Source organism: Cryptomeria japonica, chromosome 5 (genome assembly GCF_030272615.1).
Source record: "Cryptomeria japonica chromosome 5, Sugi_1.0, whole genome shotgun sequence".
In the NCBI taxonomy this organism is placed as follows: Eukaryota; Viridiplantae; Streptophyta; class Pinopsida; order Cupressales; family Cupressaceae; genus Cryptomeria; species Cryptomeria japonica.
Window position 1 is genome coordinate 865029470 of NC_081409.1, and position 12335 is coordinate 865041804.

At 32.8% G+C, this 12335-nt stretch overlaps 1 protein-coding gene across 1 annotated transcript; it reads right to left on the minus strand.

Annotated features, from left to right (window-relative positions):
• Window positions 1-6575: 6575 nt before the first annotated feature.
• LOC131876254 (disease resistance RPP13-like protein 4) lies at window positions 6576-8124 on the minus strand. Its single transcript, XM_059221153.1, has 2 exons — window positions 7039-8124; window positions 6576-6944 (listed from the first exon to the last, which is right to left on the minus strand). Exons 1-2 carry the CDS (start codon window positions 8122-8124, stop codon window positions 6576-6578), a joined length of 1455 nt encoding a protein of 484 aa, XP_059077136.1.
• Between the last annotated feature and the right edge of the window lie 4211 nt (window positions 8125-12335).

The window sequence follows — 12335 nt, forward strand, 5'->3', positions numbered from 1 at the left end:
TTCATAAGTTTAGGATATTTTATTTATTTTATCTAGGGCTTTGTTTTATAGATTAAGTCAGTTAATCTACAAAGTAGAACTCTACAAAAATTAAAATGATCTTACTTTTTAATAGGTTAATGAAAAAAATGCAAACTAAAAGTAATGTTTTGTTAGTGTTGTTTAGGTACTCTTTTATTGTATACTTCTTTGGTGGTGTATTATTCTTTTATTTTACATTAGCTTTAATCAATAAAATAAGAAAGCATATAGATTTTTATTTTGTTTTAAAATACAATTAATATATGTTTGTTTGTATGTCAAAGATGTTGACCTGTGTGTTTAGGATTTCTAATTAGAAATATTAATCTAAGTTATTTTGATCTAAAAGAGAAATATCATATTGTATATGTAAGTAGAAATAGTCTAAGATTTGATTGCTTCGATGTCAACGTCTTATGATTTATTTATATTTTTTTATATTAAGTATAGAAGAAGAACAATATACATCCTAGTTCGAGGCCTACACCAAGCAAAGTATTTGAAAGTCTTCTAAGAATCTAGACTCATACTACAAAATTATATTCAAGAGGACTATACAGTAATTTGCATCTATATAAAATTTGTAGAACAGGTTAAAAACATCTGATTCCCTATACAAAAAGGACTATGTGAAAAGATTCTCTAACAAATAGTATCTAGTTTAGTGGTTCAGATGGTCCTCTATCCATGTTGTCCAGCCTAGTGGTCCTTCCATCCATTTGATGGTCTTGTTCCAATTTTACAGATCTTCTTTTGAGGGGATCCAATAGGTCTCTCTAAGGTCTCCTCTACCAAGGTCTCTTGTTGATTTCTATATATTTATCTTCCTTCATTGAGTTCTTGCATGAAAGTCTTGAGTTCCCTAATGAACAAAATCCTCTCCCTATTCTGTGACCATGTGTACCCACCCATTTGCGAAATCAAAGATATATACTCATGGTTTCATCTTGTATAAATATCTCAAACTACTTTTTGGCCAACTTCATGACAATGGTGACCTGCAAATTAACACTAAAAATATATGAGTCTTCTCAAAGACTTAGTAAGCAACCTGCCTTTATCTTGATATTTTTCCTCATTTCCAAGAGTAATATGCCATAAGATCTCACAAGATAAAAGAAACCAAAAAATATTACAGTCCTTTTCAAGCTCATTTAAGAATCCATAAACAATATCATGAATGAACATATTATCTATAAGATTAACACCAAATATCTTCCGAAATATTAGCACGAAATATTAGCTATTTTTTCTAACCATATTGTTCTCTAGAGAGGAGAATTGATTCAATTTTACTATGACATTATTTTACAACTTGCTTCTTTGTGTTCTTAGCTGAAGAAGTAAGACCTCTACAACAAGTCACTAGAATAAATCAAATACCAATTTTTTCAACTAGATGAAGGCAATGTTAGATGCTTTGGACATCTACAAAAGTTCTTGAATTTTCAAGTATAGGTTTTGTTTAGCTAGTTTATATTTTGTTTCAATATAATAAGAGAGTAGTATGGAAAATCATAAGATGTTCGGATCCTATCAATTTGATAGTCTCAAAATCACCAACTCTTACCAAGAACCAATTGAGGAGTTTGTAGACTAAGAAAAATTTTGTGTAAACATCGCGAAAACCCATATCATAAATTTTTAGATATGATTGAAACACGACCGCTGCTTTTAAAACCCTTTTTACAGTTTGATGTCTTAAATAAGCCAATTAACATTTGATGAATGAAAAGAGGGCACCAAATTTAACTGTAGCTAAATTTAGGTAACAATTTCATGCTTGGAGTCTTAGGTAACATTCTTATTGTCACTCATCTTTAACTTTTCCTCGGGCCTCAAGTGCATGGTTGGCAATCATTCTCTCTCACAAGTTTTAACCTTGTTTATGTTTGTTTCCCACTGATTATGAAGATGTATTTATTTGAACCCTATCATTAAAATATGTGCTAATTGTGTTGAGAAAATTTTAAACTGCAAGCAAGAGTGATCACGTTTTCATTATCTTTGGCCCATTGGATGTTATCCTAGGGGCTAGAATAATTTGTAAGTAATCTACTTTTATATACATTATAACATCTTATCTAGAATCTTCAACTAATTAGGCTCAAAGAAATTTTTGGAATCATTTGTGTAATTTTGATATTGTCAAATATGCAACATTGTCTTCAAACTTATCCCTTATGAGTGCAGAGAGACCCACAAAGTCAGACAATATAAAAGTCATGAAATTGATTTCAAAATACACACAGTAATATACTTTGAACAATCATTTTCTATATTTTGAATACATACACCGTAATATACTTTGAATAGTCATTTTCTATATTTTTTTTACTGAGTAGCTTGTACATTGAGACTATATGCAATTTGGCATTCCTATCTACATTATTTCCCCCAAAAGATCATTCAAAATATATTAGCCAAAATCGGGTTGTTGCTAACACACTCTCCATCCAAGGAAGCTATGCAATCCAAGAATTAACTTATGATCACAAACAATACCTTAACATAAACACTAGTCAAATGACACCTTAACATAAGCACTAGTCAAAAAATTAATAAACAAAATATGTAGTAATTGAGTACACTACCCAATTGCTTCAGTCCTTAAAGGACATTATCAAATCGAGTACATCATCCATCTTTTTGGCTTTAGAAAGTTTATTAATTTCAATGGATACAAGTAAAATAGACTCTAAGTTTCTATGAGTGACATCAACAACAAGTTGGGTTATTCTTTCAAACCTGTCATTAACACAACAAAACAAACACACAACTATTCTTGTACTCCTTGGCAGGAACCTCGCTGCTCTGCAACCCTTCTTATTTTTGTCCTTCCTTCTGACTTTTTCTATTCAAATACTGAAAAATGTGCAAAAAATTACAATCCTGGAAATTTCATGATAACAAGCGTAGCATAGAAAAGCTTTAAACTCAAGCAAATTGAATACATTGAAATAATTATACATGAGACAAAAATGCATACAAGAATTATTATTCATTTAAATTGATTACATGATGTGATCAATTGATCTGAGATCAAATATAAATAATGCACTATAATTATTTCATTATATAGAGTTCTTAAACACATTAAAAATTTTCTAGAAACTTATCATGCAACTCTATATGTAAATTACAAATACAAATAATTATCACGTAAAATCTCTTTTGAAAAAATCTATTTTTAACCCATGCAAGACTATAGTTCTTCTCGTTGATGTGGGACTTATTATAACTTATTCCAACATTCCCACTTAGTTTTGATCACTAATTGCTTTAAAATAAAACTAAACATATCTAATTTTCAGATCTTCTCTTAATGTTGCCTTGTTTTGTTTTGGCTCAAAATGAATGGGTGACAACTAACAAAAAATTATCTAGAAAAATTGAACCTCAAAAAGGATTGTATACCCACTTTTAAAATTACATAAAAGATTGATTGAAATACAAGTACATATTTATATACATTCATTCTCTTATACTTTGATATTATGATGCAAAGTAAATATATTATCTATCGTATATTAGCTAAGAAAAATGACTCAATTTTCTTATACATAATTTATGTGTCACATATAGACAAGTAATTTCAATGGATCAAGGAGCCTAGATTGGCAATTGAATTAGTGTTTATTTTATTTGGTAGGATAGCCTAAACTATCTATTTACTAAATATTCAGTTAATCCAAAAGATGATTCTACTTGCTTTAATAACAAGTAAAATAAAATAAAATATTTATCTAATTATCATCAATCTTAAGATCAAATATAATAAATTTTTAATAGGATCATAGAGAGGTATAAACACTTATCTATTTTAGAATGATAGTTTGCTAATATAAATATACTTAAAAAAAGTTAGAGTGAAAAAAATATAATTTACATTGAATAACAAAATCCCTTTGTTTTGGAAGTTGGTTTGGGATTCTTACCTAAGCCTCGTTGAACTCTAAACATGAATCTAATATAGGATCGGGATGCTCATTCCCATTAGTTTGTTTCTCTAGCCAAAAGCCTCTATTTCAAAAAAGGCTTTTCTCTTTTTTGGTTTTGGTTGTCTCACGGCTTGTAAGATCCTCTCTCTTCCTTCCTTGTTGGCTACTCTGTAAAAGTTTGGGCCTCTCTCACTTTACCTAGTCTTAAGCCTAATTTCGAACATTGAATAACAAAAGATTGCATTAAAATTCTAGTCAATGCTATATTATTGATCAATGTCTTGCCACATGGACTAGTCCTAGATTGATTTATGTTGGATGTGGTTTTATTCCATTGTCATGGTTTGAGATTGATGCAATAGTTGAAGATTGACTTGCCTTTTATCTTGTAAAATATACTTGAAAAATGTTTGCATTAAGATGTAGTGTATGACTCTCTTCGAGGTGAGAAGTAAAGATTTTGGCTTATCTTAGATGCAAGTCAAGTTCATAGAAGGTTGTTGTACATTTTTCTAAAGAAACTTGACAATAAATGCAACAAGATGAGGCTTGATGATGTAGAGACGATGCTTTAAATTTATCTATAAGGGAAATTTTAAAATCTCTCTTGTGATTTTCAAATTCCAATGATTTGCAAAAATTTTGTTGACCAATGATTGTCTATAAATGCATGTTTCTACTCGTCCAACTCAATCATTTTGGTGTGTAAATTGATGATATAACAATGTACTTTTTACAAATTTTATATTATTGTACAATATAAATGTTTTAATTATATACATTAGGTCAAATTGTATGGCACAAAATCTACAAATAAACAACATAATATGCAAGATGTTTTTTTCCTAATAAATTTAAATTATATAGTTTTATAGATCAAACTAATGAAAATAAACAAATTGCAATCTAATAAATATAGAACATATACCAAAAATTATGTAAAATTCAAAAATACAAATGCTTCTCTTTAATAAGAACAAGGATAAAGATTTATCATTAAATTAAGTTTAATAAAGTACAACTCATTGTAAAATTGATTTCAATAAAAAATAATAATTCTTGTTGATTAAGTATGTAATATAATATAGTTATAAGCAATAATCTTGAACACTAAAACTCTAAATGATATACAATTTCAGAACTGTAGATAAGGTCGCATCATATGACTCATTATACAAATAAATTTAAATTATATAATATTATCAAAATTAACAAGACACTTATTGAAATGAATTAATTATAACATAATGTATAACAAAGAATTGTCAAATCACAATAGTAAATTTGTAATATATAATGTTATATAAAACACAAAAATAGAAACATTAAATAGAAACCTTTTTTTTATCTACAATTTATATTTGAACATAACATTAAAACTATTTATATACCACTATTTTGAATGAAATAATTCAGAACAAATAAAATCGATTAATGCCAGCAAAAAGCTGAAACATCTCACTACACCAAAATTCAACATAATAAAAATGTTCACCCCCCTGAATAATATCATGATACCGTTCTTCCGATGTTTGAGTTTCTATCGTAGATAATGTTATTGTTTGCACCTTAATATTTGTCTTGATTAAGCTTTCTTCCTCTGCCATGACAAATAGAACCTTTGAACAACCATACACTCTTATCTTCTCTACACTCTTCAAATTCCAATAACACTGTGGTAGCCTCTGCAATGCCTCACACTTCATTATTGTCAATGTTTTAAGTGAAGGCAGTGCTGCTTCTTCCACTGTTGGCAGCTGCTCCAGCTTCCTCCGCTTCACCACTGAAAATATCTCCAACTTAGGAAATCACCCCTTCTTGCCAAATTCCTCTGGAAACTTCTCAATGTTGGGGCACTCAACGATATGCAGGTTCTTTAGACTTAGAAGATTGTGCAAGTTAGGTAGTTGTTTCAACATGCCACAATTGAACAAACTAAGATAACCCAGCTTTTGAAATTCACAAAATGAATTTTCTATCTGGACTAACTGAGGACATGTTAATAAAAGTTTTCTCAATTTTGACATGGAAATTATGTCTTGTGGTAGGCTTTATATACCCGTCAGATGCATACATAGATATTCCACCTGATTCATGGTTCCCAACATTCCTTTCTGAATTATCTCACCATTATTATGGAGCCCCAACCTTTTCAGTTTGTTTAGGGTGCCCAAATCACTAATTGGAAGCCGATCCCTTCTGCACTTTCCACTGCATATTTGAAGAAGCAAATGCATCCAGGTACTCCAGGGACGTAAGGCGTGAGATCCCATAAGGCTTCCACTGCAGATGTTTGCAGAAACTAACGTCCAACAGTTTTAGAGAAGTCAACTTAGAAATGTCGGACGGGAGTTGTGTAATATCAGATCGATAAAGATCTAATATTTGCAGGTTTTTAAGAGCAGTGACAGAGTTGGGCAGTCGCTTGAGTGGCACAAAGGATAACCCGAGGTAAACTAAACGCTTCAAACATCCCATGTTTTCTGGCAACGACTGGAGGGCAGTCCGTGACAAATCCAGGACCCTGAGAGCGGTCATACTCCCAATCACTTCTTTTGGAATTTCCGTCAAAGAAGGATTAGAAGAGAGTAGCAGGGAGCGGATATAAGGAGCTCAGATTTCTTTAGGAACCCTAGTCAAACTGTTGTCTTCTAATGAAATTCTGATATGTCCTGCACAATCGACCATAGGAAACTCCTGTAAGCCTTTGCTTGCCTGGAAGAAGCATTTTTCTTCCTTCTCAGCAATTTGTTGTGCTAAGTCATGCAGAACATCATGTACCCTGAAGCAGATTACCTTTCCGTCATAATCCTTCTGGATTGGTTCAATAAGGCATCGATCCGGTAACAGAATGACGTATCTGTCTCCGATTTGAAGAGGATCCCTTCCGGCCACCAACCCTTCTCCAATCCAGTAGTCAATGGCATCATTAGAATAGATGACATGACCTTTTGAGAAAGCAGCAAGGCAGAGGAAGCACAACTGCAAGGAAATGCCATAGCCAGCCACGTCGGCCAAAGCATTGTAGCAACTTCTTGACTGTCAATTCCCATTCATTTGACAGAGTGACGCTTACCATTGCCTTCCCAATTACTTTGAGGGCTAACGGAAGGCCCCCATGACACTCCTTGCAGACACTCCTCGCTATTTCTTGGTCAATGCTCATGGGCAAAATTCCATCGCTGTGTGGAAATGCATAGAAAGAAAACAATCTCCAACCGTCGTCCTCAGTCAAATCTTGCATTTCGATGAGTGATGAAGGCCGAACACCCAACTGTGAGACCACACTACTAGTTCTGGAAGTGGCAATGATGATGTTAGACTTGTGGTGTGGAGAATGGGGCACACATAGCTCCTCTAACAGCCAGGCTGCACTTGTTTCCCAAATATCATCTAAAAATAGGGCAAATTTGTGCTTTCTCATGCATTCATTCAACCAAGTTTTCACATGGTCTTCCTCTCTACTGTCCAATCTTTCATTTACTTGAACAGATATTTGTTTCACAAGATCATCTCGGAGAGTATTGAAAGATGGATTCTGTGAAATAGTAAGCCAAAGCATCAAATCATTGCGAAAGAGACTCTGTACCTGGTCACTGTTGAAGACTCGTTTGAGTAACAGAGTCTTACCGGCCCCACCCTTCCCAACTAGTCCTAAATGAGACACATTTTTGTGCTGCTGTGAATCAATCAGCTCCACAAGTTTGTTTGATTCAGAATCCTGTCCCACAATGACTGCCTCCTCAATATACTTCTTGTTGGAAGTGGCCGAATAAATGGATGGAAAGAGATCTCCAGATGCGCTAGCCACTGCTGAAGTACTATGATTAAGATAATCCAATCTCTCTTTAATCTGCTCAAGTACAGTGCAGTGCTGGGCCAAATCAGATGCTTCCTCCAGAAGGGCATTCAATTCGTTCAACCAGCTGTTGACTGTGGAGGGCAAAGGATGGTGAGGTGACGTACTCATTTTGCCAGAGTTCAAAGCTTTTCGATACTCCTGCAATTCCACATTCATTGCTTGAATTCTGGGAAGCAGAAGTTTGAGGGCATCCAACTCTTTCTTGCATCGGATGGCAATGTTGATGTGATGCATTATCTGATCCCAAGCCAACTGAATGGCATAACCAGCAAATCCAGTGATGAAGCCAGGGTCACCCATTTTGGGGGCACCTTCCAAGAAAATTGAAATTCTAAAGATATTTCAGTGTGGATTTCCTAACTTTAGGATTTTTATTTATTTTTTCATTAATTCAGAATTTATATTTTCATACATTAAATTATTATTTTAGTATCTAGGGTTTTGTTTTATAGATTAACTCAAGTTAATCTACAAAGTAGAACTCTACAAAAATTTAAATGATCTTATTTTTATAGGTTAATGAAAAAAATGTAAAAGAAGAGTAATCATGTTTCGTTAGTGTTGTTTGCGTACTCTTTTCTTATATAGATCTTTTGTAATTATTATTCTTTTATTGTATATTATCTTTATTCAATAAAACAAAATAAAAAATATAATTTCTTAAAGAATAAGATTAATATATATTAGTTTTATGTCAAAGATTTTTGAGTTATGTGTTTGAGATTTACATTAAGGAATATTAGTCTAAGTTATATTAATCTAAAAAAGAAAAAATATATTGTATATGTAATTAGAAATTGTCTAAGATTTGATTTCATCGATGTCAACATCTTATGATTTTGTATATTGTTACTTTATTATATTGATTTCTATCAAGTAAGTCAATTATCTTCCCTCTATCTATAGTAGATCCCAAAGACACTTTCTAACACAATTTATTTCTCAAACATTGTTAGGATCTATAAAGGGAGCAATTTGACTTAATGGCAACAAGAAGAGGCTCTATGATAGATTCAAATTCTTGGATGTTGAATAGATTAAGAGAAATTGAAGAAAATGGGTTGTTTATAGCTTATAGGCAAGACTAATAGTACCTAAGAAGGAACTATTCTATAACTATAATTATGATTATTTATTAGATTTGTGATAACAAGATGGATTCTTATTTGGTATCTTAGACTTGGTTTTTCATTATTCTACTTAGGGGTTATCAAAGCCCCTAATAATAAGAAAAGGTTTCATTACACAATAGTTTGAAAATAGCTTTAAGTGTTCCAATTGTCATTACTATTTAACTTCCTCTAATTATTTGAATTTTCTTTTTGTCATAAAATATTAAATGTATATTGTAAAAATAAAGTAGACGTCTACAACAAACATAACTCAAATACTTTGAGAAAAGCTAAGTAATATTTTTAAGTTTCAAACAAATTAGGTTTTGGTAATTAATAGAAGAGTGAGGTGTTTGAGAGGGTTGTAAGGGATCTTAGGGACTAGATAAGTACAACCTATTAGAAGGCCCAAGAGGTTTAGTAGTTACAATTACTACTAGAAAGTGGTTTTAAAAAGAAGAAAACATGGAAGTGGCTCCAATTACTTTGGGTTATGTTATTTATTTATGAAAGTGGAATAAATAAGCCATGCAATTTTTGTTTTGTATTCAACAAAGAAGATTACATTTTTTCTTAGTTATAAGAACCAGAATATTCTATTGGATAATGGTTTCTTTCACTTTACATTACATCTTTTCATCCATAGTAATCTTGCAAATTGCATCTTTAGAATTTCAAAGATAGTTCCTACTTGCAAATCATATAACAAATATTTTATCCATATTGTATGTTGTTTTATGATGATATTTTTAAAGAAATTGTATTAAATATCGAGATCATATAAAATATTTCATAGATAATGTGATGCAGGAGCATCCTTGGTTCATGGCAATCTTGCATCAGCCAAAACTATTTTTTCTTTTTGTTTTGCTTTATGTTTTGCAGTTTCAGCATTTTCTAGCATTGGCTCGCCGGATCTCAAGCAGTTGGATTTTTTCTTGAAGACTTGATCATCTACCTTATTCCCAAACCATGGAGCATTTAGATCACTTTCTAGCAAGTTATTGCTACTAGTTTTCGAGACAGTTCTCTAGAACCGGTTGCCTAGACCTATTTGCATTTGTAATCTAACAAAATCTACCAGATCCCTCCCGCAGCTTGCGGAGCCTTGAGCATTGATTTTGATGTTCCTTGGCATGTGGCCAACCTTCCTTTGATCTACACTTCATCCTTTGTATTTTTTGGAGGAACTTCTTTGGCGGAGGCCGATCTTGTTGGTTTTACACGTTAGGTCTTGTTCTTCGGTATTTGATCCCTTTCTGGGTCGAACGGATCTCCTTGGATCGTATAAATCATTGTAATTGAGCATTGGAATGAAGATATGTAGAGATCAGTTAAGATGTAGAACATAGAAGATAGATCGTAAGATTTGAGGTCCCAGTTGTGACCTGTTCTATAATTAAGCATGTTTTAGCAGGCTAGTGACTCGGTTTTTGTAACCTGGTTGTTGCCGGTTGATTGTCAATAGTTTTCACGATATAATTCACTCATTTCTACGTTTCCTCCATCATATCCTTGTGTTTCCATTGTGTTTACTCCAATTGACAATGTATGTTCTATCACAGAATTGTCAATTTCTATGGTACTCCTTGTTCATCACAAAGTGTCTCTATCTATCCTATCCCAGGGCCTCTAGTTGAGTGTATCCTCTTGAGTAGTTTCCTAATTGGCAACATATGTTCTATCACAGAATTGTCAATCCTAGCCCTATCGGCTATCCTAGTCTTCCCTAGAGGACCTACTTGAATGTATCCTCACAGCAGCTTATCCAATCGATAATGTATGTTTATCACAGAATTGGCAATTCGACCTTGAAGACCTCAATGTGTATTGAAGACACAAACACGCTTGCATACTTCAAAAATGTGCCTGCTCTGCCCAGATGCCTTTGAAACCATAGACGCAGTTAAACCCGACATCGATGCACCTAACCTACCCAGACGCACCTAGCACCAATGCAGACGCACCTTCTCATCGTTTTCCCCGCTTGACATTTTTGCAACATATCTAATGCCCATTTATTACCCTACCCGACATGCATTTATGACAACAATTAATGCACCAAGATGCAAGGATTTTTTGGTACTTACTAGCTCTCCAGCATATCCTAGCCTCTGATATCGACGAACACGATTGAATCTGTGCACTAATGTCATCATTGTTGATTGCTCTCTACTCTCTCTACACTCTGATCTCTTAGGTGTGTGGATGATAGTGAGGATGTTTTCACTTGTAGTCTATCTTATAGACTACCCTATCCCTAGCCTCCCATGTTAGTCTTCTTTATCCCATGACTCTGTCACTTTATCCTATCTTGTCAATCTTTTCTTGCCTTTCTTTCTTATCGAGAGATTGTCTGCAATCTTTACAGACATTTTTATCCAATCTCTCGAGGGAGCATATCATTCCCATCTTGATGAAACTTTGTATTAGTTCATCTTATCTTCTTTGAAACAGCGCAACAAGCTGCATTGTCTCAAAGAGGGGCAAAATGTAGATACCTAAAATGTCTAGTCTAATTGAATAAATATCTTTATTTATTTAATTATTTTAGCCTAATTATTCTATTAATTGAATAAATCTTTATCTATTTAATTAATTCATTTATCCTCTTCTAGCTTTTTCTCATTTAAATAAATACATTTATTTATTTAAATTATCCTTTTTCTAAATTAAATAAATACTTTTATTTATTTAATTGATACCACTTCTTCTATTAATTAAATAAATATTTATTTATTTAATTAATTCATTAGCCTTTTCTACCTATGACACATGCCATTCATCTCTTAATTCCTACACTACCTACCCTCTCATTATTTTCTTATTTTCTTCTACCTACCCTCTAATCCTAGCCGACCATTTATCTTTGACACCTCTTAATATTATCCCTCCATTTCTTATAGTGTCTTCTATATAAGGAGATGCTTCCTTCATTATCAACCCTAATCAATCCTTCAAGCATTCTAGCATTCAAACTTTCATATGCGATCAAGCTATCAACCACATTTCCATTCTTTGTTGAGCCCTTGTGAACACATAAAATCTGAGAACAAATATATCAAGCAAGATCAATGGAGATAGGAAGAATGGAGATTCAAATGCTATTGGATATGTGATGGTATCATCTTTGTGATTTTGTTGATTTGCATTGTCTTAGGTAAACTTCATATGTTATGGTGGATCTTTGTTGTTGTTAGGCTAGGGTTTTGTGGTTGAATCTATTTAGTCTTTCAATATTGTTGTTTCTATTTTTACCATAAACAATGGGTACTCCATGATGACGCAACCATTGCTAGCTAAGATAGCTATGTTGACTCAACCATTGCTAGCTAAGAGTCCAATTCGGACTTCACATTCCAACATTCTCCCACTTGAAGTCGAATTTCAAACTCTGAA